General features: G+C 42.1%; 1 protein-coding gene and 1 non-coding gene across 3 annotated transcripts; both read left to right on the top strand.

Moving 5' to 3' along the window:
- Nucleotides 1-4,962: 4,962 nt before the first annotated feature.
- Nucleotides 4,963-10,542, top strand: RPL30 (ribosomal protein L30). Of its 2 annotated transcripts, none has more exons than XM_020785389.3 (5): nt 4,963-5,069; nt 5,179-5,229; nt 6,351-6,496; nt 8,639-8,769; nt 10,442-10,542. In XM_020785389.3, exons 2-5 carry the CDS (start codon nt 5,209-5,211, stop codon nt 10,489-10,491), a joined length of 348 nt encoding a protein of 115 aa, XP_020641048.1. In that variant the 5' UTR covers nt 4,963-5,069; nt 5,179-5,208; the 3' UTR covers nt 10,492-10,542. The 2 variants fall into 2 exon arrangements, with proteins under 2 accessions (XP_020641048.1, XP_072855271.1); XM_072999170.2 differs by having other exon boundaries at nt 5,002-5,058.
- LOC140707220 (small nucleolar RNA SNORA72) lies at nt 9,442-9,578 on the top strand. The gene has a single exon (XR_012087139.2). It is a non-coding gene; the product is annotated as a small nucleolar RNA SNORA72 (small nucleolar RNA).
- Nucleotides 10,543-11,100: the final 558 nt, after the last annotated feature.

Here is an 11,100-nt window from a genome sequence, read left to right as displayed (position 1 = left end):
GCAACGGAGGATTCACTGTGGCCAAAAAGAGATTATTAGAGATAACTCGTGGCTGGAAGAGAGAAATTATTAACTAATGTGACTGTCACAGCATGAGCTTCACTTACTTCCAGGGTGATGCAAATAAGCTTGCTGTGTTTGGTAATTAGTCCTCAGGACTTAAGCATAGGATTCCTTCGAAATTTGACTCTCATCCTCAGAGATTACATCAGTCATCTCTCTTCATCATTAAGATGCTTTCATCTCTAATTATAACTCTAATTATTATTGTTCTGTGTTGTCAAACTGCTTCCAACTTATGTTGACCGTATGAATTAGTGACTTCCAAAAAGTTATGATTGTAGCCTATCTTTAAACAGCCTGTCCACACTGGGAAATTCAGTGTGGTCTAGTCAAAGCTAAAAAGGTTCTTATCGTAAGTGTGGTCTATTTTAACTCTCACATGAGCAGTCCATCCATCCACTCTGGAGATCATGCTATGGTCCTCTTCTCTCATGCTACACGTCCACACAGAGCAAAGTTTACTGGGTTTACTCATGAGTAAGGAGGCAGCAGCACAAGGGGAAAAGTTGAAATGGAGGCTAGTGAGACAGAAAGGTGGTAACTCCCCTTTTCCTGCCTTTCTCCTCAGCCAGGGTCTGCATCACCTTATGGGGGCAGAGGCTATGGAATGAACATAGCTCCCTTTCCTGCCTTTTCTTGTGGCCATCAGTCAGTGGACTGGGGTGGCCTTCCTTTTTTGTTGTTGTTAAATAAAATAAGTGGAATATCAAAATGGCAATGCATCACCCTAGCCTGGTATTAGAATTTCACTGTGTCGGTTAGGGAAATATATATATATATTTAAATGACAAAATAGAGGGGGAGGTTTCTTCGCCCTCCTTTTTAATGCCAAACCCATCTAATACATCACAGGGTTGTTTTCTCAGTTAATGCTATGCAAGGTTCCATTTGGATGCAGGCTAACCATCTGCACCGGCTACACGAACTACTGTAATTGGAGTCACACTAAATCTTACAAAAAAGAATACATGCCCTACCACTGTGCCAGAAAGGAGTGCAACAGCTGTTAAAGGAGCGGGATGAACCAAGCTAAGTGGAAACATGTGGACATCGTCATTTGGTTCGAACCAAACTGTACCAGCAGCAGCTAATATATAAATATATATGCTAGCATGGACAGCCTCTTTGTCTTCTTCTGGTCGGAATGACTGGCAGTCCTTCATCTATAGCGGGGGTCCCCAAACTACGGCCTGCAGGCCACATCTGCCCTACCTTGCCTTTTTATCCAGCCCATGCATGCATGCGGGCAGGTGGGTGTGCATGCACATGTGTGTTCCTTTGGCCCTAAAAATTTGCAAAATATACAATGTGCCCCTCACAGTGAAAAGTTTGGAGATCATTGATCTATAGGAATGGAAAAAGACAATTCACTGTATGTATCAAGTCAAATCTGCCACTGCCAACACAATACAGTTTTTTGAAGTATGCAACCTCAATCTTGCAATTTTGCTTTAACTAAATTCTGAATCTTCAATACCCAGACCAGAGATTTGGTCTCTTTTTAAAAACTTTTCTGTCCCCTGCTCTGTATAGCACAGCCCAATCAAGAGTCTCTGTCTGTTTACAATATTTTTGTAGTCCACCAAAAGTATTAATCATTTGATTTGGGATCACTCGGTTTAATTTATTATAACCAAATCTGTGAAAAAGAATTTTGTTCTCAGTCATTCTAGTTACAATTACTTTGTTATAAATTCCATACATTTTAAAAAAAATGTTTTCCAATCACTTTTAGCTCAAAAGAACACTACTGCATTTAACAGGTTTGCCCCACCTTTAGCAGATGTGGCACCTATTCTAATGCTGTTTTGCTTAACATTTTGTAACCTACCACTGCTTTCTTCAGTTTTCCCTGTTAGTCTATTAAATAAACAGTGAGTTAAAACATTTTAAAAGCAGAAACACCCATTAGGAAGACATTTGCAGCTGCCATTTAGTGACCAAAGGCTTGTCTGTTAAACTTTTTCATATTTGGTATGACCAAGCAAACAGTGAAATTATTTTTCACAATAAGACAAGCACTCAGCTTTTATCCAGCATTGGATTTCGGTAACATCTTTATTTGTTAATCAAGTTCAAAGTCATCAATAAAAAGAAAGCAGGCCAAGAAATGCACTTGAAGAGTTGGCAAACATTAATACTTCTGAATTCGGTTCAATGAACAGTGGAAGCACATGCAATTAAAAAAAAGAGGTGTCTTGGAGCAATTTCCTTAAGATGAAACATGTAAAAATGAAAAGTGGCTTTGAGAAGGCACATTATGGTACTATGTATATTTTATTCTACTTTATAGCACAAAATTTTGGACTTCAACATAAGTAATTATGAAAACAAATATAAGTACGGTATATGAAGTGTAGACTTGTCACAAAATGTTAAGGATTCCTTAGCTTGGGAAGGTGATCTATGAAGAATTACAAAGGCAAATGAATAAAAAAAACCCCTATCATTAAATTAAATAAAATGCAGAATGTTTAGAGGAACACAGTCATGTAATGGGAAACAAAGCAGGTTGTTCCAGGCGATCATTCAAGGTGAAATAAATGGGACCAGTAGTGCAGGAAGGAAAATAATTTGCTCGCTGAAGAACCTGAGACACTGGTTTGCATGCAACACAACATCTTTGTTCGGCTCAGCACCGCCGGTAGGTGAGAACAAGAAGAATGCCTTTATTGAACCACTTAAATATAATGAAAACTGAGCTTTGGACTCATGCAAGACTTTGCACCGGGCAGGAGACTAGCAGATTAGGGGTGAGGGACCAAACAAGAACGCTATTGAAGCCGCAAGGTCTGTATTTTAAAGATGTATCCGTACAAATCTGAAGAACCAGTTTGAGATGGGGTAGTTTCAGAGAATCAGAAATAGGCGATTAACTCAGAAAAAGCGTAATTATGTCCCATCTAAGCATCCTTATCTTCACAAATATACTACAATATTTATTTTCACAAAAATACTATTTCCTTGCCTCCAGATACACCGTCAGTAAGCCTATTCAATATCTGAGAAAGTGTTTTCCCTGGGTAATGTATGTCCTTCTGTGAAGGAGCAGTAGAACGAAAGGAGAAAGAAGAGAGTGAGCCGTCCCCTCAGCTAGAGACATCTGAGTGGGAGAGAGATACAGAAGTAGAGAAGACAAGTGAGGAGTTGAATGTGGAGGAAGGGGAAAGAAGGGAATCAAAGGGGAAAGAGGAGAAGATTGAAATCTGTCTAGTGGAAGAGAGAGAGGGAAAAGGGGAGGAGGAATTAATTTTTCCCATGTGGGAGGAGGATATATGGCAGGGGTCAGGGAACTTTTTTACCTTTTACCCCCTAAAAAATTAATAAACGCCGACATTACCCCCTTGATTTGAAAGGAAGGCTCTTGGTCACACCTGGCCAGTCGAGCGCCGCCACCGAAGCCTCGCCGCCTGGGCTGCCGCTGACACCTCCTTTGCTGCTGCCTGGCGGGGCCGCGCTCAGTCCTTGGCCCCATGGGGCAGTTCCCTCTCTCCAATGCCGCCTCCCGCTCTGGCACCGGCTCCACCGAGGAGGCCACGGACCTCGGTGTCAAAACACCATGACAGCTGCTGCACTGAGGGCAAGAGGCTCTTCCAGGCCCAGCTGGCCAGCACGGCGGTGCCGCCGAAGGAAGCCAGTGGTTCGGTTGCAGCTGGGCCAGAGAAGGGGGTGGGAAGAGGGTGTTTGGGCTGCCAGGGACCCCCCTCTGGGCAAACGAGGAGGAGGAGGAAGAGGAAAGGGGGTTAGGGTGGCGTCTTCATTACCCCCAGGATTTTCATTTTTACCCCATTTGGGGTAATTTACCCCTGTTCCCTGACCACTGATACATGGGAACCAAGTAGGAGGAGACAGTTTGGTGTACCAAGGAGACAAAAAGAAGGAAGGGGAGGAAAAAGAGGGGGAGAAAAATGTGCCGGTTGTTGGAGGTCTTCCCTAATTTGAATGCAGGAAGGTTGCTACCTGACCCAGACAAGTCTAAAGAAAAGAGGACATCGGCAGAAGCTCTAGAATGGATGGCCGTGGTCTTTCCGTGAGGACAAGGTCACTCGAGGAAGGTGATTTGGCCGGACCCTTCCTTCAAACACCCACCACCGGAGGGAGATTGGGCCAGACACCCTTGTTGTGGGACAATATGTGCGGTCCGGAGTGCTCCGCTGAGGAAGCCCACCGATCAGAAATGTTTTGGGCCAGCACCTCAATGAATCCTGTCAATTTCCAGACAGTTATCGTCCTCACAATTTGGACAGTTACCAGATCTTGGTTGTTTTGAACCGATAGAAGTTGTTGTAGACTCCCCTGTTAAACTAAATAAATCTGTTAGCGTTCAAAAAGTTGTCATTTCCCACCAAAAAGCAGGAACTGCTTCACATCTTTAATGAACTGAATCACAACTTCTTTATTTACAGTATCTGAATATCGTTATCCAGCTACAGTTGTCCTCCAAAATGTTCACAGATTCAGCTAAAAAGCTATGCGTATCGACTAAGAATTTCAGTCTCGTTGGGTATTAGGAGATTTTGCACCTGCAACCTCTGGTTTACCAAAAAAAAAAAAAAAAAAAAGCAAGCACGTCTTAAACAAGCCAAACGTCCACGCATTCACACCCTCTTTGCAAGCTTTGCTCAATGAATGAGCGGTTGCTCAAGCTAAGCGCGGCTCCGATTTGAATGCCGCGACAGCCACCCAGGCTTACATACTTTGCCCGTAAGGGCGGTCTTGCTGGGCGCACGTTCAATTGAAACGCGGAAGTGTCGTTCCCGTCTCCGAGACTGTAAGGTCCTACATCCTATCTCTATGGTGCCCTCTTGAGGCGACACAACTGAGGGCTTGCGCATGCTCAGTACCACAGCCGAGGCATCTGTCAGAAAGTGAGGGGGAGGGAAATAGGAGTTCCTCCTCTCGCGACTTTTGCTGTTCGCGGCGGCTCAATCGCGTGGTTAGGCGCGTTGCATTGTGGGAGCTCCTTCCTTTCCTCGTTGCCCGGCCATCTTAGAGGTGCTTCGGTGGTGAGTGGGTCCGCGGGGTTTAGCTTTAAGGGGGACGGTTAACGTGAGGTGGGAGACAAGAGTACTCTTGAGGGAGCATCGTTAACCGTCTTGCTTTTCCTTTGTGTAGGTATCGGCGGGGCCCAGGTGAGCCGGCAGGATGGTGGCCGCCAAGAAGACGGTGAGTGGGTGAGCCGGGCAGAAGAGCAGCCAGCGGGGCGGGATGGGCTTCATTCACGTGGCGATCCCTTGGGGGTCTCCGTGGGGAAAGACAGGCGCTCCCGTGTGAGGCCTTGGAGCAGCGCGCGTGTTGGGCAGAAGAGAGATAAGGTCGGGAAAGTCAAATGATGACCATTGTAAAGGAGAGGGGTTTGCTTCCTTATCGCTCCGAAGGCTCTAATCTCTTGGCAGGGCTTTCTTTCCACCGGGCCGCAGAGCAAGACCTCGGTAACGTTTTTACACCCTTACTACGAAAGGTGTGCAAGTAACACCCTTATACCTTGCAGATATAAACGTGTGTATACCATTGTTAGGGTATCTGTAGCTGATGGTAACTTTCGTAGGGGACACAGTGATGTCTTCCGAATCCCTCCTATGCGTCAGTTGTATGAAGCTGGAGTTTCTGCTATACTAGCAATGATAATGACAAATCAGGTCTTCTTTATTACGCTTGCTGCTCTGAGGATGGGTAAACAGAAGCATTATCTTAGGTTTATGGTGACCCATCAGTTTTATTTACCATAAAGCTGCAGCTGTAAGTATGCCTAGTAAGAAGCCAGATAACTTGATTTTTTAATTTTTTGGATTAATGTATCCAGGATTTTCCCATAAAGCAGTAAAATGTAGTCAGGATTTTTTGTTTTAGAAAACAGTGCATAAGCATAGAAGGAATAATTATGAGATAAGAGCAAGTAGAAATCACTTTAAAGTTATGTTAAAAACATGTCGCTTTAAGTCAGTGGTTCCCAACCTTGGGTCTCCGAGTGTTTTTGGACTAAAGCTCCAAGAAGCCTTCACCACTACCTGTGCTGGCCAGGATTTTTGGAACCTGTAGTACAAGAACATCTGGGACCCAAGGTTGGAAAGCTCTGGTTTAAGTTGAATGTTGCAAGAAAACAACTGCAAAGAAACATGACACTTTCCCCCTCCAATGTATGTTTTTGTTGTCTTTTCAAATCCTTGCTTTAAAACTAGACAGTGTTCAAATTATTTGTGTCTTTGTGCAGGACTTTAAATGGACAGCTAAGTCTAATTTAGGGCCTATAACTGTGCATTTTATAATGTAATACAATTTTCTTGCAGAAAAAGTCCTTAGAGTCCATAAACTCAAGGCTTCAGCTGGTTATGAAAAGTGGCAAATACGTATTGGGATACAAACAGACACTGAAAATGATCCGGCAGGGCAAAGCCAAGTTGGTCATCCTAGCCAACAGTTGTTCTGCTCTGAGGTAAATATACATTTACTGAATGAACAGAGAACTTGTGTGAATATGGTTTGTTATTTGTTAGGTTCTTTAAAACAAAGATCCATGAATTTTGTTAGTCCAGATGTGCTGCAATCCAGTGCTCACTTAGCTGGGAGTAAGCCCCACTAAACTCATTGTCTTGACTATAAACATGCATCAGATTGTGCAGCCACTCATTGAAATTAGTCCACAGTTTCAGATAGTGATCATCCCATAGTAGGTTGCATGTATTCTCTGCCACATTTCTGCTTACCAAACCCCAGTGTTTCCTCATCCTTTGGCAAGTGCGCTGAGAGGACCTCAGCATTCCTCTCTGGTGTTCAGTGCAGCAAGGAACATATCTGAACTGAACTTCAGTAGGTTCAATGGAATAGTGGAGAATATCCCTGCCCCTTTCTCTTGATACTGTGGTGGGAGGTTAGATTTGTTTTTTGTTTGTACTCAAAGCTAGGTGGGAGACATAGGCATTGCAATTTAACCTCAGACTGACTGGAAGTAATGAAATATAATTCAGTTAGTTATCCTTATTCACATCTTCTCATCTAATGGACCATGTGCACCAGATCTTCAGAAGGTTGATTACATTGTTATTTCCTCTCAAATTCTCTTCATTCAGTCATTTTATGATGGAAACGAGGTTCTTCAGCCTAACTGAGTTAGTGGAATCACTCAAGTTAATGAGAGTGTAATATACTAAATTTCAAAATATAACAGTCTCATGATTATAAAAATGTTTAATGCTATGAGATTATTATGTTTCCTGGAAATATTAAGACTTGGTACAGAAATGTAAAAGTGGTCCATCTTGAGTATAAAATTTGTGGATCATGCTTTGTTTTTTAAAGGTAAAGGTATGAGGGGCAGCTATGTTGTGGATGTAGAAGTTTCAGTAATTGTCTAACAGGCTTTATTGTACATAATTGTCTTTTAGTACAGTGGTTCTTAACCTTTGTTACTCAGATGTTTTTGAACTGCAACTCCCAGAAACCCCAGCCAGCACAGTTGGTGGTGAAGGCTTCTGGGAGTTGCAGTCCAAAACTCCTGAGTAACCCAAGGTTAAGAACCAGTGTTTTAGTACACACTGTTCTAAACAGATGGAATGTGCAAATTTAAATCATAGGCCTTTCATTGATGTTTGGAAATTTTAGTGCTCTTTCTGATGTGCACTCAATGTTAAAATTAGGCATGGGACTTTCACTACAGCTTCCAGAATTCACAGAATTCCCTCAGCCAGAATTCTGATGACTTTAGCCAGAACATCCAAGGGTTTAGAGGAGTTTTTGGAGACACACCTCCCTACATGTCTTCCCTTGGAGCAATGCCTATTGGCCTAAAAAAAAAGGAAGTGAATGGGTGTGGCTAAATTCCATGGGAGCTGCAAGGGATTAGAAGACTGGTAGTTTTTAGAGAAGCACCCTGTACAGATCCTAATAAACAGTTCCTTAATCCCTTGCCGCTCCAGTATATCACTCATTTACCTCTTCAAGCTAATGTTTGTTGCTCCAGAAACAGGCTGCTGAAGCACAAGTATCTATTCTGAAACTCCTCTGAAGACTTGGATTTCTGGCTACAGCAATCATACTTCCAGTTGGATAAATTATTTGCAAATTCTAGAAGTTGTAATGGGGGGGGGGAGTCCTATGCCTATGGTTTGAATCCAGATTAATCATAATATAGAGGGGAGGATGCCTTCCAATCCACTTGGGGGCAGTACAGTTGCTGAAATTATTGGTTGCTGAAGTTACTGTTGTCACTGTCATTTGATAGAGATCTGTGTGATGCTGGAGGATGCCATAGTGCACCTCTTATAGAGCTTTGGTTTGGCAGGGCATATAGTCTCCTTTCAAGGGAAAGGAGAAAGAGTTGCTTGTTTGTGGCACTTTTAAATCGCAGTGTAGTACTTGTATCTGCTATGGCAATAAATGCAGGGCAGTGGCAGCATACCTATTAACTATAAAAATAATCAGAGGAAAATGTGTAGTCTGAGACAATGTGGTGCTCATCTGTTTTAGCTCTTTAAAATCAACAGGAGTTGAATTGGTGATTAAATTTGACTAGGTTGCTCTAAATCCTGTTCAAGCAATTTAAATATGTGCATCTCTTTTATATGTCTATAATTCTCAGGAAATCAGAAATTGAGTACTATGCTATGTTGGCCAAAACTGGTGTACACCACTACAGTGGCAACAATATTGAACTGGGTACAGCTTGTGGAAAGTACTACAGAGTATGTACGCTGGCCATCATTGACCCAGGTACGTATGTGTGCTTGATTATCACATTGCCCTTGGATATACTGGAGATTAAGTTGATCTATTTGCCCTCTACACCTTCTGGACATCTCCTATTGTATTTTTTGTGATTTGGTTTTGATTTAATTATATCACTTTAGAACAAGTTAGTTATATATCTGTGTGGGTTCTTGCTGCAAATACTCAGTGCTGTAGCATTTACTGAGGTTCTGCGCTTCAGTAGCATTTGTGCATACAAATTAACTTGAGAAACTTCATTGCTTATCAGATTCGGTTAGATTTAGTTGTTTTACTGTTTTAGTGACTCCCCCTCCCCCAGTGTTTCAAATTGGAACACTTTACAGGGATGTTAAAATGTTTACTAGAAAGAACAAATAGAGGGAAATTACTAGATGGAAATTTTTATTCAGAGATATTCTGAATCTGGTGCTCACTGTATGTAAACTGACTAGTTCTGGAAAGAGGCATTTGGTATTTCTGACCCAATGTGATTGTTCCGACTGCTTGTTACATGTTGTGTTATATCCTAGAGCAATCTACACGAGGCTTGAGGCTAAAAATTTAATTTATCTCACAGTAAATGAAAACTGTCATAAGATGTTTTTCTATTTAAAAACCCATTATGCTCAAATTTTGCTTTTTAAAGAGTTCTAACTTGAACTGAATTATACAAAACTGCGAATATTCTCGCTGTCCTGGTGTTTCAATGATCAGGGCAGGCTAGACATTCGCTATATTACTACTATGCAGTGTGTCCCCAGGACTGGCTTTGTCTCCCTGGTGGTTCTGGTTTTAAACTGCAAGTAACATATGTAGATTGTACTTTTCAGTATAATTTAATATCTGGAATAATTTATGTGAAATTGGAATCTAGAAATGTTCTGTTATATCGGGGTGGACAATTAATTTCTATGGGGGGCCACATGAAAAATCTGAACTGTGTTTGGGGGCTGAACCAACTTTACTTAAAAATAAAATGAAACCCATTGCGTGAGGCCCTGTGGTGAATGAACTACTTTTTAGGGAGTTAACTATTTGAGCATTGTAATTTGTTCAGCGCGGGGGGGGGGGGAGAGAAAAAACCCCCAACACTGAGCTAACTCACCTGTACTCCTTTCCCCCACAGTCTTACTCTCTGACTGTCTTCTATCCCGCACAGGCGATGTGATGCGTCATCACGTCGCCTGCGCAAGGATCGCTTCAGGCCTCTTGAGCTGCAGGCTCTGCAGTCTGTGACTCAAGAGTAACAGTCAAACTTTGCGAGATCCCAGTGTCAGATCTCGTGAGGTTTGCTTACTGCCATGCTGGGTGACCAGAGTCAGATCTCTAGCTGACTCAGCGGCGACGGGCGGGCTGGACAGGAACGACTTGCGGGGGCTGTATGTGGCCCGCAGGCCACACTTTGCCCAGGTCTGTGTTATATGAAAGTGTGTGTGTGGAACTGAGTTTATGATGTCTTGGGTAATCTTTAAGTTGAATTTGCAGCACAGGTTAATAGAGTTTTGCTTTTGGTTTAACTCCTAGAATTCTCACTCAAGAATTCTGGGAAGCATGGAAAAAACCACAGGTCCTCAAAAATGCAGCTTTTAAAAGTTGAACATCATGCAAAAAATTGAGTATGTAGAGCCATTTGTCCTGAAGCTTTCATTATTAAAGTATATTTTTCTCCCAACAGGTGATTCTGACATCATTAGAAGCATGCCAGAGCAAACCAGTGAGAAGTAAACATGGCAGAACTTTAAATTTTATGTAATAAAATTGGTTATAACACTTTTATTGGTATGAACTTTCATGACTTGGATCACTTATACGGAAAGTGTTGTGGAAGGAAGAAAAACATTCAAGCCAAAATCCAAAGGAAGAGCAAGATAATGTAATCTAGTTAGGTGTATCAGTGTTCCACTGAAGCCAGCGAATGCACTCAAGTACTGACTGCTAAGGCCAGTGAGATTCTTTCACACTAAATTCTCATAAGTTGTCTATCCAGCGTGAAAATGACTTTGTCATTGATTGCTAGATTTCTGTGTATATTCTTTGGAATCCAGTTGTTGTGGATTCTCTTTCTTACAAATCACTGCAGACATGTGGCATTTACCACATATTTACTAAGTTTTACAGTCCCAGGAACTATCAGTGTAAAGTAGAGTAAGTGGATTGAAATAAAATGTGAAAGAGATTTACATTCATTTCAGTTAAATATACTTAGATGTAGTTGCCGTGGGGTGGTAGCAAACATATACAGTATACAATTGTAGGACGTTGCTGTACTATTCACAAAAACAAGTGCCTTAATTAAAATTCCTACGTTGCCAGTTTCACCTTGGCTGTGCTTGT

The sequence above is a fragment of the Pogona vitticeps genome, chromosome 4, assembly GCF_051106095.1.
Source record: "Pogona vitticeps strain Pit_001003342236 chromosome 4, PviZW2.1, whole genome shotgun sequence".
In the NCBI taxonomy this organism is placed as follows: domain Eukaryota; kingdom Metazoa; phylum Chordata; class Lepidosauria; order Squamata; family Agamidae; genus Pogona; species Pogona vitticeps.
The sequence above is the reverse complement of the archived record's forward strand: the minus strand, read 5'-3'. Positions and strand labels throughout refer to the sequence as shown.